Source organism: Procambarus clarkii, chromosome 2, assembly GCF_040958095.1.
Source record: "Procambarus clarkii isolate CNS0578487 chromosome 2, FALCON_Pclarkii_2.0, whole genome shotgun sequence".
NCBI classification, from domain to species: Eukaryota; Metazoa; Arthropoda; class Malacostraca; order Decapoda; family Cambaridae; genus Procambarus; species Procambarus clarkii.
This window is the reverse complement of record NC_091151.1, coordinates 32,946,495-32,968,332: the sequence shown is the minus strand read 5'-3', so window position 1 is coordinate 32,968,332 and position 21,838 is coordinate 32,946,495. Positions and strand designations below refer to the sequence as shown.

At 38.5% G+C, this 21,838-nt stretch overlaps 1 protein-coding gene across 1 annotated transcript; it reads left to right on the top strand.

Moving 5' to 3' along the window:
* The first annotated feature begins 4,491 nt into the window (after nt 1-4,491).
* LOC123762453 (uncharacterized) lies at nt 4,492-18,065 on the top strand. The gene is made up of 3 exons (XM_069324069.1): nt 4,492-4,653; nt 15,213-15,348; nt 15,820-18,065. Exons 1-3 carry the CDS (start codon nt 4,503-4,505, stop codon nt 16,142-16,144), a joined length of 612 nt encoding a protein of 203 aa, XP_069180170.1. The 5' UTR covers nt 4,492-4,502; the 3' UTR covers nt 16,145-18,065.
* Nucleotides 18,066-21,838: the final 3,773 nt, after the last annotated feature.

The following is a 21,838-nucleotide window of genomic DNA, read 5'->3' as shown; positions in this document are numbered from 1 at the left end:
CATAGACGTGCGGTACTTCCTGCATAATAGAATGATGACAGATAGAGGAACTGGTGTGAATTTCACTTTGCCTCAAGTCTCCGAAATTTAGTTGATGTTCTCGGAATATTGCTGCCCTCAGGCTGCTCAAAGGCAGTCCAAGTTGGTAATCAATTCCTTCTTTACGAGCAAAAGTCTTGGCCAACTCATCAGTTCTATCATGCATTCGGAGACCAATATGGGAAGGAATCCACAGGAGACAAACTTTGACCCCATCATTGATTATTTCATTATATCTGTGTCTAGCTTCAGAGATAAGCACGTCACAGTTATGAGAGCTGAGAGCAGTCAAGGATGACAATTAGGAGTCACTTACAATTAGCGTGTCAACTCTGGATTTATTTACACGTTCGAGTGCAATGATTATGGCAACCAATTCTGTTTGAAGAGTGGAGACCCAGTTACTGATACGCGCTCCACACTCATGGGAGAAGGAACCATCTCTCCCTGTCACAACAACTGCACTTCCAGCTGCACCATAGGACTGATGCAAGGATCCATCAGTGTAAATAATCTGGGAAAGGAAGCGCTCTCTGACTACAGCATCAATTTGGCTTAAGGCATTGTATTTTGCTTCTTGTCGAAGCAAGGCTTGTTCTTTAATCAGCTTCTTGGGTGGGAAAGGGGGGGACAGTAATTTGGAAAGGAGTGATCTCCCATGGGGCAGGAAAATGTCGTTGGTGTCTCTCTTGGTAGAGGTGATGAAAGTTATACATTCTGAGCACAGTGGCAGTTACGGCAATCCATTTGGAGGGATGCTGACCTTCAAGAAAGAAGGCTTGGAGGGCTTCAATGCAGGGGTTAGGGTGGGTTAGCCTAAGCATCTTGATACCAATTAAAGCATTAATTTCAGTGGTACGATCACTTACACATGAAATATTCAGTTCCTTCCTCATGTTTAGTAATTTAGTTGTACGGGGGCACCCGAGGATAATCCTCATGGCTTCGTTTTGCATCTTTTCGAACCCTCCAAGCATTCTCTCAGGCACTAGGGCAAGCATGGGTGCAGCATAATCAGAGACCTAATATATGAGAGATACATCATTTTGACAATTCTCACCTTTGCACCATAGCTTGGATGGTAGCCTGCCACAGCCTTGAGAGCATGGAGCCTCTCTCTACATTGATGACCCAGTCTGGCTACAACATTGTGGTACAGTGGAACTTCAAGACCAAGGTATTTGTATCTGGTTACATAGTCGAGCAGAGAGCCATCATGCAGCTGCATCTTGCGAACGGCCCCACCTCGTCTGGGTGGACGTCGGTTCACGATCTTTGTTTTCTCTACTGAGATGACTAAGCCTAGTTCCTGACATGTGTGCAATACAGCGTTCAGAACATTTTGGGTGTTGGTGTACCCCATTGGTGTGGATCAGTATATCATCCGCATAGCTAATGATGTGTTCGCTGGGTCTCCTAGTTACTGAGCTTAAAAGTGCATTGATTAACACATTGAACAGACACCTCCCTGTGGAGTGCCAGGTTCAAAATCTCTCGTTACACTCCTATGCCCTTGAACAGTATCCAACAGACTTCCTGTTGGATAAATAACCTCTTATCCACCGTTGAAGCTGTAACGGTTCTATTGTTACGTAAAGTATGGTGACAAATAAACACAGACACTAAGATACTATATATATATTTGGTCGAATATACAGAAGTACACAGGTGATACTTTGGTGTGAGTTGAGCGCACTGAGCGTCGGTACAGTATCTCGCAAGTGTCTGCTCTAGACCACACTTGAAAGTAGACTAGTTAATGTTTGCTATTCTTGCCGCTTATATTGCTCGGGCAACACCTCACCGTGCTGCCCGGGCAACGCCTCACCTCATCTCATTCATCTCCAAAGGTTGACAGGAATATTAACACTATATTTGGAGCGAGAATATTATTGGGATAATCTACTCGCTACAGAACTCCCCCTCCCAGGGGATGAAAGGAAAAATACTTGATCAAGGAACTTAGCTGGTCGGTGAATTGTACGCCCTGCTCGCGTTACATAACCATCAAAGTTAACTTCCTCCTCTTCGCTGATGTCATCTAACTGGGGTCGTAGGGTGGGAGGTCGTACAGGATCGTCCGTCGTCGTAGGATCAGGTTGTGGTGCGGCTGGTAATTGGGGTCGAAAAGTGAACTGCGTAGTCGGCGGATGTGTCTCTGGATTTAGCAGTGTCGCAGACGTTGAGACGAAGCCTGGAGCAGAGCAGAGAGCTGAGTGAGGCCGGAGTCGTGGAGCTCTATGTGGGAGAGCGTGGCGGCTCGATTGAGATTTGTGAGTGTCTAAACTCGGGGAGCGAGAGCGTGGCGGCTCGATGCGGTCGTAGTCTGCTGTCTGCTCTGTGTCGAAGCTGTAGCGTCTTGGGTTGATTAGGACTGTACACGCCGAGTACTACATTGTTGATTGTGGAAATTGTAGTCTGGTACCAAAAGATGTAGGCAGTGTGTGGACAAGCTCGGTGTAGCAGGAGAGAAGAATGTGCATAATTGTTGCGTCCTTGGGTCGCTGGTGGAGCATTTAGATCCGGGGCGGATGGGCTCGGGCACCAGGACATTAGGAGGTAATGTAGGCACGTAGTTAGGACAACGAGGTAATCACTGCTAGAGCTGAATTGTCCTGGAGGCGACGAAGAGTCGGAAACGCAAGCTGTAAGTCCTGTACTGCGCAAAGTGCTTGAGTCGGCAGAGTATCAGAATGCAGTGAACGTGTAGATGAATCTGACGAAAGAGCAGCTTTCGTGGGCGCCCCTGTAGAACAAGCAGTGCCCTGGCAGCGACGGAGAGTCGGCAGGACAGGCTGTAGATCACACATTATGTAGTTACTGATGAAGCTGCCAGATGAGTGAGTAGTGATCGTGGAGCAGCAAGCCGTAGTAGATGAAAATGCAGAGACGATCGCGATGAAAATCATAGCTATGGCAAGGGTGTTGGCAACGTTCCATGACAGGTACCTGCGGTCCACAGCAAGCAGCAGCAGTGGAGGTCCAGTGAGAGTCCATGTTGTAGTCCATCGTGGCTGGGTATCGTCGAAACTCTCCGGGGTCACCAATGTAACCGTTCTATTTGGTGACAAATAAACACAGACACTAAGATACTATATATATATTTGGTCGAATATACAGAAGTACACAGGTGATACTTTGGTGTGAGTTGAGCGCACTGAGCGTCGGTACAGTATCTCGCAAGTGTCTGCTCTAGACCACACTTGAAAGTAGACTAGTTAATGTTTGCTATTCTTGCCGCTTATATTGCTCGGGCAACACCTCACCGTGCTGCCCGGGCAACGCCTCACCTCATCTCATTCATCTCCAAAGGTTGACAGGAATATTAACACTATATTTGGAGCCATATATCCATATATCCGTAAAGCCATATATCTGGGGAGACAACATGTTACTAATTCTGTAAAGGAGATGGTTGAGAACCATCCTTTCAAGATGTTGACCAGACCACACACTAGAAGGTGAAGGGACGACGACGTTTCGGTCCGTCCTGGATCATTCTCAAGTCGATTGTGAGAATGACACAATCGACTTGAGAATGGTCCAGGATGGACCGAAATGTCGTCGTCCCTTCACCTTCTAGTGTGTGGTCTGGTCAACATACTTTAGCCACGTTATTGTGACTCATCGCCTGCATCCTTTCAAGACATTTACAGAGACAACTAGTGAGGGAGATTGGGTGAAAAGTGATCAGAAGTTGTCAGGTCCTGTATGTATTGTTGCACCGCGTCGCTGCCGAGTGTCCTTGCACCGCCGCAGTAAGTGCACTTCCAGAATACAAGTTGCCATCTCATAAGTGAAAGTCATGATTAAGGTTTTGAACAATATTGAACATTCTAACGACTAACCTTATCACCCAATCTTTTATTAAGCTAACTGTCCAATTTATTCAACGAATCCTAATCTACATAAACATAATATTATTTGTTAAATTAAAAAAAGTCATTGAATGTAAACATTAGAGCTACGATGAGCGACTGTTGCTTTGTTGCATGTAACTTGTTGCCTGATGGGAAAACCTAAACACAGTATACTTAGATTATTAGGCTATGATTATATTTCACTCACCCCGCGTCCTCAGCTTGGTTAGTGCTTTACAACTATACAGAGGCTTTATGCTCTCAAATGCTATCAAGCAATAGTAAAATATATTCGAATTCTTTTAAATAGCAGATGACTTATCACACAGGAATACGACGTGTATGTGTCTGTCCCTTCATTCTTGGTGATCCCCCACTCCTCCTCCCGGACTCTAAATGCCGAACACATTTATAAAACATTTTCTGAGGTAAAACTCATTCCTCAAACATTTGTAAAGCAATATGAAACACTCACATTTAATATATCTTATCAGATACGAGAGCAGGGAAGCAAATTTTATGTATAAGAAGACTAAGGTGTAAAAATAACGGTTGATGAAATGGACGAGATGGTAAGTCAACTGGCGTCGGGGTTTACCCCACATGCTCACGCCTGGTATATTGCGCCGTTGTTGCTTGGCTGTATCATCTTGGTCCACCACAGTCGTCACACACTCTGGTCACTCAACCCACCTGCAGCAACCTCTAGCTGGCCTCTACACCCATTCCTCCCTGTGGTCGCTGGTGCCACCAGGTTAGTAGATTTCTCTCAACGTTGCTGAATTTTTAACTTTTGGCCTCAAATAAATATGTAACTCAGCTTCATATAGGTTATACGGCCAGTCACCCGAACGACGACCACTGTCCGGCCGCAGTTACTATATACGGTGTTTGAAGTTTCGTGAGGTAATTTCCCCATGTATAGAACATTACAGTTCCAACATTTAAAATGATAGACAATAAACACCAAATGTTAAAGGTCAAAGGTTAAAGGATCTCTACGTTTTAAACACTTTCCAATGGTGTAGCTGTTCGTAAACACGAATTGAAAATGAATTTCTAATCAAGAAGATCCTTTAAAACATTATACGTAAATTTAGCATACTGTATTTATTTATTTATTTATTTATATATATATATACAAGAAGGTACATTGGGATTGTGAGGATACATAGCATAGTAATTACAATCTTGTAAAGCCACAAGTACGCGCAGCGTTTCGGGCAGGTCCTTAATCTAAGAAAATTTTAAGTAAGAACATAAGAACATAAGAACAAAGGCAACTGCAGAAGGCCTGTTGGCCCATACGAGGCAGCTCCTATTTATAACCACCCAATCCCACTCATATACTTGTCCAACCCGCGCTTGAAACAATCGAGGGACCCCACCTCCACAATGTTACGCGGCAATTGGTTCCACAAATCAACAACCCTGTTACTGAACCAGTATTTACCCATGTCTTTCCTAAATCTAAACTTATCCAATTTATACCCATTGTTTCGTGTTCTGTCTTGTGTTGATACTTTTAATACCCTATTAATATCCCCTTTGTTATGTCCATTCACCCACTCTATCATGTCACCCCTAACTCTTCGCCTTTCCAGTGAATGCAACTTAAGCTTTGTCAATCTTTCTTCATATGAAAGATTTCTAATTTGGGGAATTAACTTAGTCATCCTACGCTGGACACGTTCAAGTGAATTTATATCCATTCTATAATATGGCGACCAAAACTGAACTGCATAATCTAAATGGGGCCTAACTAGAGCAAGATATAGCTTGAGAACCACACCAGGTGTCTTGTTACTAACGCTGCGATTAATAAATCCAAGTGTCCGATTTGCCTTATTACGAACATTTATGCATTGATCCTTTTGTTTTAAATTCTTACTAATCATAACTCCCAGATCCCTTTCGCAATTCGACTTCGCAATCTCAACACCATCTAGCTCGTATCTTGTAACCCTATCATCATTACCTAACCTCAGAACTTTACATTTATCAGCATTAAACTGCATCTGCCAATCCTTCGACCATTTCAAAACCCTATCTAGATCAACTTGAAGTGATAGTGAGTCCTCCTCCGAATTAATTTCCCTACCGATTTTCGTATCATCGGCAAATTTGCAAATGTTGCTACTCAAACCTGAATCTAAATCATTTATATATATTATAAACAACAGAGGTCCCAGGACAGAGCCCTGAGGCACCCCACTTACAACATTTTCCCACTCTGACTTGACTCCATTTATACTAACTCTCTGTTTCCTTTGGTATAGCCATGCCCTAATCCAGCTTAATATAGCACCCCCAATACCATGAGACTCTAAACTTTTTAATCAGTCTTTCATGTGGCACTGTATCAAAAGCTTTGCTAAAGTCAAGGTACACAACATCGCAATCCTTACCACTATCAACTGCCTCAACAATGCTAGAATAAAAAGATAACAAATTTGTTAAACATGAACGGCCATTTATAAAACCATGTTGCGACTCAATTACTAATTTATGTTTTTCAAGATGAAGACGAATTTTATTTGCTATTATAGATTCGAGTAACTTTCCCACAATAGACGTTAGGCTAATTGGTCGATAGTTAGACGCAAGTGATCTATCTCCTTTCTTAAAAACTGGTATCACATTAGCAACTTTCCAAAACTCTGGCACTCTGCCTGACTCTATTGATTTATTAAATATGGTTGACAGTGGGTCACAAAGCTCCTCTTTGCATTCTTTAAGCACCCTGGCAAACACTTCATCCGGCCCTGGGGATTTGTTTGGTTTGAGTTTTACTATTTGTTTAAGAACATCCTCCCTGGTAACTACTAAACTCGTCAACCTGTCCTCGTCCCCACCCACATAGACTTGTTCGGCTGAAGGCATATTGTTAAGTTCCTCTTTAGTAAATACAGATACAAAATATTTATTAAAAATACTACTCATCTCTTCATCACTATCTGTTATTTGACCTGTCTCAGTTTTTAATGGACCTATCCTTTCCCTAGTCTTAGTACGATATAACTGAAAAAACCCTTTAGGATTTGTCTTTGCTTGCCCTGCTATGCGAACTTCATAGTTTCTTTTTGCTTTCCTTATCTCTTTTTTAACATTTCTAACCAGTTGTACGAATTCCCGTTCTAAAGTGACCTCCCCATTTTTAATCCTTTTGTACCAAGCTCTCTTTTTACCTATAAGGTTCTTCAAGTTCTTTGTTATCCACTTTGGGTCATTGGTATTCGATCTATTCAATTTGTATGGTATACTACGTTCCTGTGCTTTGTTTAGAATATTCTTAAATAAGTTATATATTGAATCCACATCGAAATCCCCATTTACGTCACCTATTGCTGGGTTCATGTCTCGCTCCAAGACCGGCTCCCACCCCATACCCAAAACTTTCCAATCAATTTGACCCAAAAAATTTCTAAGGCTATTAAAATCAGCTTTTCGAAAATCTGGCACTTTAACAGAATTTTCTCCTACAGGTCTATTCCATTCTATGCTAAATCTGATTTCTTTGTGATCACTGTTCCCTAGCTCACTCCCTATTTCGATGTCATTAATTTGTGTTTCCCTGTTAGTTAACACTAAATCTAAAATATTATTTTCCCGTGTTGGTTCCTTAATGTGTTGCGTAAGAAAGCAATCGTCAATTAATTCTAGAAAATCTTCTGCTCCACTATTCCCTGTTTTGTTCAACCAGTTTATTCCACTAAAATTAAAGTCACCCATGACATAAATACTGTTAGATCTAGATGCTCTAGATATTTCATCCCATAGATGCTTTGCTTCCATTCTGTCTAAATTTGGTGGCCTATATATAACTCCTATTATAATATTATTTGCTTTTTCGTATAATTCTATCCAAATAGTTTCTGTGTGTGGCTCTGTTTTGATTCCCTCTTTGAGACTACATTTCAAATTGTCCCTAACATATATGGCTACTCCCCCTCCTCGTCTAATATCTGTGTGAAATAGTTTAAATCCATTTATTTGATATTCAGCTAATAGTTCTCTATTTTCTACATTCATCCACGTTTCGGTAAGTGCAATAATATCTATTTTTTCTGTGCAGACAAGAGCATTTAATTCGTTAATTTTATTTCTTAGACTTCTACTGTTAGTGTAATATACCCTAAGTGAATTGTTATTTTGAGGCCCTTCTCTTTCCCTGATCATTTTGCCAATTCCTTTCTCCCACAAACACGTACTTTTATTATCTCCTTCCTCCAAATCAATTCCCATACCTCTATCAGCTAACAGTTTAAACCCAAACAAACACCTCTAACCACTTCTTCCAACGAGTTCGCAACAGCAACAACCCCAGCTCTCGATAGATGCACCCCATCACGAGCATACATTTCATTTCTTCCATAGAAGTGTTCCCAGTTGTCTATGAAAGATATTGCATTTGATTTGCAATATCTTTCCAGCCGGCAATTGACCCCAATTGCCCTCGACATCCATTCATTTCCTACTCCCTTTCTTGGAAGAATGCCACATATGATCGGGATTCCTCCCTTGCTCCTAACTAATTCAATGGCTGTCCTGAATCTCTGTATTAGTTCCTCACTCCTAACTCGTCCAACATCATTACCCCCTGCACTAATACAAATAATGGGTTTGTTCCCATTTCCTGTCATAATATCATTCATGTTTCCAACAATATCACCAATTCCAGCTCCCGGATAGCAAACCCTTAATCTGTTCCCTATCTCTGGCACAAAATGTTCTGTCTAAATACCTCACCTGGGAATCTCCCACAACCAAAATTCGCTTTGATTCTCCCTTTTCCTTTCGAGCAGTTTGAGGGACCTGCGCTTCAATGCTCTTCGTTACTTTGTCTTTGCCACCTCGTTGAACAACAGGTTCAACACAGCACTCGTCCTCTAATACGTCAAATGCGTTAAAAGTCCTTAGGTGTAGGCTATTAGTTGTCGGTTTTGCCAAGGTCTTCTTAAGACCCCTGTCTTTCACAACTTGCCAAGACGAGGACTTCTTAATACTGGTCTCGTCAGTCCTTCTTAATGAGGTCCCGTCAACACTGGCCTCCTCCTTCGTTTCCTCCCGAAGTCTCAGCCGTCGTACCTCCTCCCGCAGGGAATCCATCTCTGCTCTCAGAGCTCCAACCAGACTCACCAAATCTTTTACTAATCCTTCCATTATTGCAATAATAATGTTATTAGAATCGGAGCTCCAGCTAACACAACCTCTCACTGTGACTGCACCTGACTGGAGTAAATAAGTAGGTAAATACTTGCAAAATTTATAAAAAATGATAACAGTTACAAAGCAAGAAAGAAAAAAATAAAAGATGTCAGATATATATATTTAGAGGTGTATATATATTTAGAGACTGCGACAATAGGTAGAAATTTAGTACTTAAGAATTTCCTAATAATTCAACAACATACTTTACTAACAAAAGCAATTGAAAGAAAAAATCGTGCAAGTACTTAATCTCAATATGAAATAGTCTGTAATCCAAACAGCGAATGAAACAAGCTCTATTTTGTAGCTATAATTGTATTCAGTTTATATAGCTTAGGATAAAACTATGATAACGCTAACATACATTTTTTAATAATATAATTTATAAAATATTTGCAACTACAAGTTGCAACAGTGAGTTGCTGCGTACGTGGTGCAAGTGTCGGATTACATGCAGACTGACAGACGTTGTCACAGCTCGAATATAAGACTTTGTTACAAGTATCTCTGGTAGTTCGGCTTATATAGGGATCTAGATGAAGTAAAGTGTGTGGACAAAGACAGGGAAACACACACTCGAACACTATATCTTGGATTGTAATAAAATTGAGCCATTTAGAGATAAATCTAAGCTCACGCTGTATGATATGGCAACTTATTACCAAGGATAAAATATCTGAAATCCTTGCACTGTATCCATATTTCGCTTCCAGTAGATAAACGACATATGAGATTAAGAAACAAGTAGTGTATTGTGAAGACTAATAATAAACAGAAGTTCCCCAATGACTCTGTAATATCTCCATTTCTCAAACAATTATGTATTAGCGATAAGACCTACCATGTATGTATAATGACTTACTGTAAATATATAGCTTTTGAAATAGTACATTCTCTGTGACTAGCTGACATTGTAACTATAAAATGTGAAGGATAGATGAAATTGTTTATGTAATAATCTAAGATGAGGTCTGATAAAGACCTTTTGTGCCCTCTGTAATGCTTTTTGCGAAACCGCTCGCAGGATGAGTATGGGGTGCACAATAAACTAGCCGCCTCCGGCGGCAACAATCAAAACCTATTATGTAAGAGTAATAGGTATGCAGGGTAATTACCATAATAGCTAACTGGTTAGCCCACCTAATGCAATTAACTCAGGCACATGCATTCACGACTTTAGAAGTGCTAATTAATCAACAATACAGTGCTAGAGAAATACATCCTGCAGTTTTAGTTCTAAGAGATTAACATTAATAGATAAGGAAGCCTACTCGCGTAACGCTAATAAGGTGAACCTAAATAAGTAACTTAAGTAAGCATTCATACTTATCCACCTATATGATGATAATAATAATAATAATAATAATAATAATAATAATAATAATAATAATAATAATAATAATAATAATAATAATAATAATAATAATAATAATAATAATAATTTATTCACAGGAAGGTACAATGTGTTGGTGAGATTACATAAGATTGGTATTCTTACATTCTCGCACAGCCACTAACACGCATAGCGTATCGGGCAGGTCCATAATCTACCATTTATTTATTTATTTATATACAAGAAGGTACATTGGGCTTGTGAGAATACATAGCATAGTATTTACAATCTTGTAAAGCCACTAGTACGCGCAGCGTTTCGGGCAGGTCCTTAAACTAACAGATAATTTTAAGTAGGTAAATTCTAGCAGAATTAATAAAATGATAACAGATACATTGCAAGAAAAACAATGAGATGAGAGAGAATAGTAAGTATATTTAAGCACATTGCTATATAAAAGCTCTGATTGATTACTTTTTATGACAACTTGACTTTGACAACTTGATTGGTAATTTAAACAAGATTAACAGACACCATACAGCAGATTGATAGCACATATAAGAAGACAGCAATGATCACAATGATAAAGATGTTCAGATTGGGTACATAAGGATTAGGAGAATGGGTAGCAATACATACAGTGTAATTTTAAAGCAAAAGGTAAAAAACTTTGAAGATGAAATTAGGTACTTTTTAGTTTTATTTTTGAATGTCGCAAAAGTTGGACAGCTTTTCAATTCATTAGGGAGTGAGTTCCATAGACTGGGTCCCTTTATTTACATAGAGTGTTTACACAGATTAAGTTTGACTCTGGGAATATCAAAGAGATATTTATTTCTGGTGTGGTGATAATGGGTCCTATTACATCTGTCCAGGAAGAGTTTCAGAGCAGGATTTGCATTTAAGAACAGGGTTTTGTAAATGTAACTGACACAAGAGAATTTGTGGAGAGAGATTATGTTTAGCATGTTAAGGGAGTTAAACAAGGGGGCTGAGTGTTGCCTGAAAGCAGAATTTGTTATTATTCTGATAGCAGATTTTTGCTGGGTGATGATGGACTTGAGGTGGTTTGCAGTGGTTGAACCCCATGCACAGATACCATAATTAAGATAGGGATAGATTAGTGCATAATATAGAGAGATGAGAGCAGCGTTAAGTACATAATATCTGATTTTGGAGAGTATCCCAACTGTTTTAGAGACTTTCTTAGTTATGTGTTGTATGTGGGTGCTGAAGTTGAGTCTCTTGTCTAGGAATAGGCCAAGAAACTTTCCATCATTTTTATTGCTAATGTTTACATTATCTATCTGAAGCTGAATTGCATTTGCAGATTTGCTTCCAAATAAGATGTAGTAGGTCTTTTGTATGTTAAGTGTTAGTTTATTGGTTGACATCCATAAGTGGACTTTTTTTAGTTCATTATTAACAACATCATTTAGTGTATGTGGGTTGGGGTTGGAGTAGATGAGGGTAGTATCATCAGCAAACAAAATAGGTTTCAGAATGTTAGAGACATTAGGCAGATCATTGATGTATATAAGAAATAGGAGAGGTCCCAAGATGCTGCCCTGTGGCACTCCAACGGTTATTGGTAGAATGGGAGAGGTTATATTATTGATGGTTACACATTGGTGTCTATCACTAAGATAGGATTGGATATAGTCCAGTGCATGGCCTCGGATTCCATAATGATGGAGTTTACGTAAGAGGTAATTGTGATTAACAGTGTCAAAGACCTTTCTCAGGTCAATGAAGAGTCCAATCGGAAACTCATTTTTGTCAAGGGCTGAGTAAATTATGTCAAGGAGACTAATAATTGCATCATTGTTGCTCTTTTGGGAGCGGAAGCCAAACTGACAGGGGCTGAGTATGTCGAATTTTACGAGATAGGAGTAGAGCTGTTTGTAGATAATTTTTCAAATATTTTTGATAGTATGGGTAAGTTTGATATTGGTCTATAATTGTTTATGTCTGCCGGATTACCTCCTTTATGAACTGGCATTACTCTTGCTTTTTTAAGAATATCAGGGAAGGTATGACACTCAAGGGATTTGTTGAACAGCAGAGCTATAGGTGGCGCAAGGGCTTGGGAGGCGCTCTTGTATACAATGGATGGGATTTCACTGATGTTCCCAGCTTTGGTTTTTAGTGAGTGTATGATGGACACAACATTTGTCAGGCTGACTGGTGAGAGGAGAAGAGAGTTTGGATAGCTGCCTGAGAGATATGTGTTGATATGTGTCTGAGTCTGTGGGATTTTACTGGCAAGGTCATATCAGGTAAGTACCATATCAGGTAAGATGAAACGGTACAGTGTAACAAGGTTTTATATTAACAAATAACTACAATATAAGTTGACAGCGGTGATTACACTGGTAAGGATATATGCCTTAAGTACTAATATTGGGGAAGTGGGTAGTAAGATACAGTCCGAGTTTGAAGCACAAAGGAAACTATGAGGATGAAAAATTAAAAATTAGGTACTTAGGTAAAAAAATTAGGTGAAAAATGAAATTAGGTACTTTTAGGTTTTATTTTTGAATAGGGCTTTGGTTGGAATTTTATGTATTCACCAGGGAGTAAGTTCCAAAGACTGAACCCGCTTATTTGCATGGAGTGTTTGCTCAGATTTAGTCTGACTCTGGGGGATATTAAAGGGATTTTTTTTTGGTGTAGTGCTTATGGGTTCTATTGCAGATATCAAAGAAAAGTTTCAGATCAAGATTAGCATTTAGGAACAAGGTTTTGTACATGTAGATAGCATATGAGAATGTGTGGAGTGAATGTACGTTTAGCATGTTAAGGGACTTAAACAGAGGGGCTGTGTGTTGTCTGAAGACAGCGTTTGTTACGGTTCTGATAACAGATTTTTGCTGAGTGATACTAGGCTTGAGGTAATTTGCAGTGGTTGAACCCCATGCACAGATACCGTATATGAGAGAGGGATATATTAGTGCGTAGTATAATGAGAGGAGAGCAGAGTGGGGAACATAATATCTGATTTTAGTAAGTATACCGACCGTTTTGGAGACCTTTGTTGGTTGTGTTGTATGTGGGTGCTGAAGTTCAGTCCTTTGTCCATGTGAAGGTCAAAGAACTTCCCTCCATTTTATTGCTAATATTAACATTGTCTATCTGAAGTTGAATCTGATTTGATGATTTTCTACCAAAAAATGTAGAAGGTCTTTTTATGTTTAGTGTAAGTTTGCGGGTTGACATCCATGAGTGGACTTTTTTAATTAATTGTTGACAATATTATTCAGTGTGTGGGGGTTGGGGTCAGAATAGATGAAGGTAGTATCATCAGCAAATAGTATAGGTTTAAGAATGTTAGAAACATTTGGCAAATCATTGCCGTATATAAGAAATAGGAGAGGTCCCAAGATGCTGCCCTGTGGCAACCCTACTGTTAATGGTAGAGTGGGGGAGGTTATGCAATTGATGGCTACATATTGGTGTCTGTCACTGAGACAGGAACGAATATAGTCCAGAGCAAGGCCTCAGATACCATAGTGGTGAAGTTCAAGTAAGAGATAGTTATGGTTTACAGTATCAAAGGGGTTTCTCAGGTCAATGAAGAGGGCCAATTGGAACTCATTTTTGTCAAGGGCTGTGTAGATTATATTTAGCAGAGTAATAATGGCATCATTGGTACTCTTTTGGGAACGGAAGCCAAACTGGCAGAGGCTTAATATGCTGAGTTTTACAAAGTAGTAATAGAGCTGTTCGTAAATAATTTTGGAAATATTTGTGAAAGTATAGGTAAATTTGATTTTGGTCTGTAATTGTTTATGTCAGCTGTCTCGCCTCTTTTATGAACTGGCGTCACTCTGTTTTTTTTAAGGATATCAGGAAAAGTATGACACTGTAGAGATTTGTATATCTGCAGCCCATCCTCCTGTTTATATAGTACCTATTGTGATGGTCGTTAATAGTCACGAATTCGTACGTACTTTTTCGAATTTACGTACGTACGTACGTACTTACGTACGTACATACTTCTGGCATAGCTTTGTCACCTCACCCAAAACTTTTGTACCATATCACTTCACCCAAAACGAGTGTAAGTATGATGAATATTATGTGTAAACTAGTCTTTGAAAATGCAATAAGCATTATGAAACGCGTTCAGGCGTCAGACCAAAAATAAAAGAATGAATTTTGGAGAGTTAATTTTTCAATTACCCCCAACAGTGAAGATAAACGTAAGAAATATCGAGAAATTCGTGTTAGAATTATTATCTTACCCTCTCGGTCATATTCAACAACATAAATAAGTAAATAAATAACAACAAATGACAATAATAAAAATAATTATAACATATTTTACAGATGGTGTAGTGGTAAGACACTCGCCTGGCGTTCCGCGAGCGCTATGTCATGGGTTCGTATCCTGGCCGGGGAGGATTTACTGGGCGCAATTCCTTAACTGTAGCCTCTGTTTAACGCAACAGTAAAATGTGTACTTGGATGAAAAAACGATTCTTCGCGGCAGGGGATCGTATTCCAGGGACCATAGGATTAAGGACTTGCCCGAAACGCTACGCGTACTAGTGGCTGTACAAGAATGTAACAACTCTTGTATATATCTCAAAAAAAAAAAAAAAAAAAAAAAAAAAAAAAAAAAAAAAAAAAAAAAAAAAAAAAAAAAAAAAAAAAATATTAATCTAATAAGGTATTGGTACCAGTGTTGGAAATGTCGGCAGAGTTTGCGGAAGTGTTAATAGTATTTTTCCTATTGTGACAAATATTGGTGGGCCCGAGTGAAGATGGCAACGTCCGGATGTACCAGGGCCAGGCATTGGCACGTCCGGCTCAACATCGTAACTTACGGATGTACCAGGACCATCACTTGATAGTACTTCCGGCTCAACGTGGTCCTGTTTACACTGAGACTGCTCCTCCGTGAGTAATCTTTGTTATGTAAATTTTCCTTTGATTCATTTAGTTGTATATCTCCATTTACATGTATTTGTCAAATTTTCTTTACTGTATTTCTGCTTAATGAAATTTCGTAGTTGGCAAAATGAATAAATATAAATTGTACTTATTTGAGAAAATTTTGGTGGGATGGATATTTTTATTTAACTGACTTAGGTATACACAGCAATGTGCTGCTACCCTATTTTATACGAAAGATTACACAGTGTGAATAAAAAAAACAGCTATAAGTTCATGGAACTGGCGTGTCTGAGGTCCACAGACGCGCCTCAGCTTCTTGCATGTCAGTAGTGGCATGTTTGGATAGGCTAGAAAAAGTGAGCACCCACTTTTTATTCCAAAATGTTCTCATTGATAGATCACACTATTGTGATTTCCGTTTGCATTTTCAGGGGTTTCTTAGCTTTTTTTCACTGTAAACTATTCTTTTTGCAGTTCAAATACTCAGTTAAATGAAGAATCGAGAGAGAGGTGGGAACTGGACTTGCATGGTATGTACAGACATGAGGCTGGCGTCGCTGTCAACTCCTTCTTGAGGAAACATTCTGACGAGTCCAGAGTTCGCATCATAACAGGTCGAGGTCTACACAGTGAGAAGAACCAACCTGTCCTCAAGCCTCACGTAATAAATCTCATCTCTCAGCGTGGACTTAGCTACAAGGTGGTATCTAAAGGAGGCTGTATTGACATATATCCGAAAGCGCCACATTTACATAATATGGGGCTATATGATTTAGATCTTTCTTTACACTACTACTAATATAATAATTCATTGTGTCGGGGGACAGGCAACCAATGTATATATATACGTGTTAGGCTTATATCGAAGTCCCCCCAAGGGTCGAATTACTCACCCTCCCCAGAATGTATCTCTTCAACAAGCTGACTGACTCCTGTGTGCCTATTTACTGCTATGTGAACGGCCGCATTAGGTGATAAAAAATGCGCTCAACCATTTTTGTCTCGCCCAGGATTTGAAACCGGAATTCCCGATTGTGAGTCGAGAATGACTCCGACTGATTACTTCAGTAGATAGTCTAAGGTTTTCACATTATATAATATGACACATAACGAGGTCCTTAGATGTTTTTTTTTGAGATATATACAAGAGTTGTTACATTCTTGTCCATTAGGTATTACATATAATTATTATTAGATAAACAGGTAGATATTAGATAGGTATTAGATAAACAGGTTTGAAGGTATTACATCTGTTCACATAATTGTAATTAAATTTACAGTGTGTTGAAGCACAAAAGGTAAGATAGTAATTAGCTGACACTGGAATCCTTCTTTTTTTGTCTACCCAAGTAGCAATTAAAGATCAACTCAACCTTAGTCACGAGGCAAAGCTCAACGCCTTAAGCCATGTGGATACAGTCCACAGAGCATTCTCTCTCAAACTGCTGGCTTAGGCTCGGCTACAAGTACCTCTGGAAGTTTGAATGTGCTGATTTAGATTTGACTAAATGTAAACTGTCAGCAGAACTATTCGCATACTTTGCGTCATTATATAATGAAATTTGAAAAAATCGCTGAATTCAGGGATAACACCATCAGTGAAGTCCAAGAAATGTGTAAGAACTTCATTCATAATAATAATAATAATAATAATAATAATAATAATAATAATAATAATTTTTATTTAGGCAAAGGTACATACATAAAGAGATTTTACAAAGTTTGTTGGCTTTATAGATAGAGCTAGTACATACAATGCCTAAAGCCACTATTACGCAAAGCGTTTCGGGCAGGATAAAACACTAATGACTAAAGCTTAAAACTAATGGGTAAAAAGAAACAAATGCGTTGAATACAAATAAAAATAGAGGTAAAAGAGGGGGGAACATTGTTGAAAAAACAGCACAAATACAATTACAAATTATTACAGAAAATTACATTAAAACAGCGTTGAATTGTAAAACAAAAAACAAAAACAAAAAACATACATTGGTTGACAATAGAGAGGTAAGGTAGGTTACAGGGAATTTATTAGGTATAGCTTCGTTTTTAACTTAAACTTGTTGAGAGAGGTACAGTCTTTAACATGGTTGGGAAGGTCATTCCACATTCTGGGCCCCTTGATTTGTAGAGCATTTCTGGTTTGATTAAGTCGTACTCTAGGAATATCAAAACTGTATTTATTTCTGGTGTGGTGCTCATGGGTTCTGTTACAACCTTCTATGAAGCTTTTGAGATCAGGATTGGCATTACAATTTAGCGTTTTGTATATGTATAGTACATGTATAGTACATGTATAGTATAGTACATGTACATATATGTATATGTATAGTATACAATAATGATGTACTGCCAGCAATCTTAGCGAAGTATCCAAAATTTGCTAACTGTAGGTAATGCATGCACATGACTGTAAAGCTGCCGCCCAGTTGGGTGGGTGTGGAGCACATGACTGTAAAGCTGCCGCCCAGTTGTGTGGGTGTGGAGCACATGACTGTAAAGTTGCCGCCCAGTTGGGTGGGTGTGGAGCACATGACTGTAAAGCTGCCGCCCAGTTGGGTGTGTGTGTAGCAAGACTAGTAACTATAAGGATTAAGTACTATAGATGTTAAGTGTAGCATGTTTTGAGCAGATGCTCTTTTGTTTATAATCTTGTAAATAATAAGTTATGTACCGGATACCTGTTGTTGTTGTTGCTGACAATAAACCATGTGAACGAAGATTGTTTCTCTTCCGCCTTAAATGTAACAGTAACTGACTCACCACAGGTGTAAAGTGCCATGAATAGAGACTGTTGTGAGCCTCTTGTTGAATCACTTGTGTTATCAAAAGATTATTGATATGTATATGTATTTGTGTACATGTATGTGTATATATGTACATGCGTATGTAATATTAACAATTGTGTAACTAGCGTCAAAAGATTGTTACTTGCTTAGCTAAACGAACCAGGGGGTTCAGTTGCTGAACCCATTATGTGCCTCTATAACCCTTTCCCACCACCGCCCACGGGATGGGTATGGGGTACATAATAAAGAAATGAAATTAAAAAATCTTAAATCATATACACTGATGGTTCCCCACACCGCCCCGCAGGTGCAGATGGAAGTGCAGTTGTCCTGACAATGGGCGATGGCTTATATTGTGAGTGGGGAGTCCGTATAAACAACTGAGCCTCTACCCCTCAGACCGAACTATTTGCCTTGCTCCTTGCACTGAAATGTGTACAAGTCTCCAAATTTGATACATTAATTGTAAGTGACTCCTTATCATCCTTAAATTCTCTCAACTCTTTAAGACATAACTGTAACATGCTCGTGTCCGAAGCTAGACACAAATACAGCACAATTATTAAGATGGTAACAGAGTCCATTTCATGTGGACTCCATCTCATGTTGGCCTCCGAATACATGATAGAGGACCAAATGTAAACTGTGTCAACAAAATTATTCGCACACCCTCTGTCACTATGTGATGGAGTACGAAAAGATACGTGAATTCAGAAACAATTCTATAACAAATATTCCAGAGATGCGTAAATATTTAAATCATAATTATATGCTTCCAGAAATCATAGTCAAATATCCCCAGTTTGCTAACTGTAGGTAGTAACTAAGTGATTGTAACCTATCCACCGCTGCCCACTGGATGGGGGACGGTGTGCAGGACAAACATAAATTGTAACACGAGCTTTCCACATATGTCAGTTGCATAGCTTTCACACTGTATTTATGGTGTTTGAAAATCCTAGCAGGCATTTATTATATTTTTTGTTAACTTCAATATTGAATTATTGTGATTCTAAGCGGACTGTATATTTGATTCAGCCAGCCAGAACTTATCTGCACATAGTTTGGAGGGATATTTACAACTTACACCACAATGAGTGGATATAAATTAAGTTGTAAATATTTACCTCTAGTTAAATATAAATTATACCACATATGGTGGCTTAAACAACTATTATGATTAATTCTAGTTATCTACTGTACTGTGGTAATAAAAGGAAATTTGAATCCTTAGCTGTGTTGTTGCTATGGCCAAATTAGGTTGATTGTTCCCACACCTTGCCTGAAACGCTGTGTGTACTAGTGACTTTAGGCATTGTATGTACTACTCTATCTAAAAATTCAACATTGTGTTTGTAACTCGTCTTGAATGTATCTACTTTTACCTGAGTAAAAATTTGATTTTATTTAATTGATTAAAGAAAATTGTAATCTTCTGTTTATTTTGTTAACATTTCTTCTGCTTTTTCTACTGTTCTATCCATCAGGTAATTATTATCATTCTCTTTTTTTTTTTTTAATTCAATTTATCCTTTTGATCTCAATAATTATTAAGTTTTAGTCTTTTTTTTTTACCTCGCCCGAAACTCTGTGCGCACTAGTGCTTCAGGCAGTGTATGTACTAGCTCTATCTATTAATCCAACATCATGTTTGTAACTCATTTTCAATATATGTACTTTTACCTTAATAAATATCTTATCTCATGTTATCTTATAATAATAATAATAATAATAATAATAATAATAATAATAATAATAGTTTTTATTTAGGTAAAGGTACATACATAAAGAGATTTTACAAAGTTTGTTGGCTTTATAGATAGAGCTAGTACATACAATGCCTAAAGCCACTATTACGCAAAGCGTTTCGGGCAGGAAAAAACACTAATGACTAAAGCTTAAAACTAATGGGTAAAAAGAATAAAATGTGTTGAGTACAAATAAAAATAGACGTAAAAGAGGGGGGAACATTGTTGAAAAAGCAGCACAAATACAATTACAAATTATTACAGAAAATTACATTCAAACAGCGTTGATTTGAAAAACAAAAAAAAACAAAAACATACATGGGTTGACAATAGAGGGGTAAGGTAGGTTACAGGGAATTTATTAGGTATAGCTTCGTTTTTAACTTAAACTGGTTGAGAGAGGTACAGTCTTTAACATGGTTGGGAAGGTCATTCCACATTCTGGGCCCCTTGATTTGTAGAGCATTTCTGGTTTAATTAAGTCGTACTCTAGGAATATCAAAACTGTATTTATTTCTGGTGTGGTGCTCATGGGTTCTGTTACAACCTTCTATGAAGCTTTTGAGATCAGGATTGGCATTACACTCCATAATGATGTAATTTAAGAAGAAGGTTTTGGTGGTTGACAGTATCAAAAGCTTTACGCAGGTCCACAAATAACCCAACAGGGAACTCCTTTTTATCAAGAGCTGTATGAATCGAGTTAAGCATACTAATAAGTGCATCGTTAGTGCTTTTTTGGGGTCTGAAGCCATATTGGCAAGGGCTAAGTATATTGAGTTTGGCTAGATATGAGTAAAGCTGCTTATAGATTAGTTTTTCAAAAATTTTTGACAAGTTTGGCAGGATTGATATAGGTCTGTAGTTGTTAACATCTGTGGGATCACCACATTTGTGGACAGGCGTTACTCTCGCTTTTTTTAGGATATCTGGAAAGGTTTGGAGTTCAAGTGACTTGTTGAAGAGCAAAGCAATAGCAGGGGCTAAAGATCTGGAGGCTTTTTTGTAAATTAAAGTTGGTATCTCCTCAAGGGCACCAGACTTGGTTTTAAGGGAAAGGATTATCTCATTGACGTCAGTGGAGTTAATAGGCTTTAGGTACAGAGACTGTGGATAGTTACCTGTAAGATAGTCCTTAATGTCAGTACTGGAAGATGGAATATCATTTGCAAGGGATGAACCAATGGAAGAGAAGAACCTATTGAACTCAATAGCAGAATCAGAGGCTGAAAGCTGACCATCATTATTAGACAGGAGAGTCGGTTTGTTATTTAAAGATTTCTTTGATCCCAATATTTGTGAAATTGTGCTCCAAGTTTGTTTAATGTTGCTCTTTATTTGGGTAAATTTATCTTCGTAGTATTTAGTTTTGGCTCGTCTAATTATCTTAGATAGCAATAATGAGTAATTCTTTGAGAATTCTTTGGAGACAATTCCTAACCTATACTTCTTCTCAAGGTCATGTTTTTTGTTAATGGATTTAAGTATTCCCTTTGCAAGCCAAGGATTGTTAAGCCTTTTGCTTGTGACTTGTTTTGTAAGCATAGGACAGTGGGTGTTATAAAGGTTAAGAGTTGTTTGTAGAAAAGATTGCACTGCTAGGTTGATGTCCCCTATGTTACCTAACTCGGACTCCCAGTTGACATTATCAGCAGCAGTTATAAAATTGTTTATAGCAGTTTCATTGTGCAGCCTAAAGCTTAACTCCCTTGTCTCTAGAGGTGGTTTGCTAATGTTAGTTAAGAGAAATGTGGGGTAATGGTCTGTAGTGCTATCGGTGATTATACCTGAAGTAAGCGGAGAGGTTATGTTGGTCCAGATGTGATCTAGAGTCGTAGCAGTACTATCAGTGATTCTAGTTGGTCTAGTGATTAAGGGTATGAGGCAGCAGGAATTCATACAGTTGAGGAAGCTAACAGCAGTAGGGTGTTCAGGCTCGCAGAGGTCAATATTAAA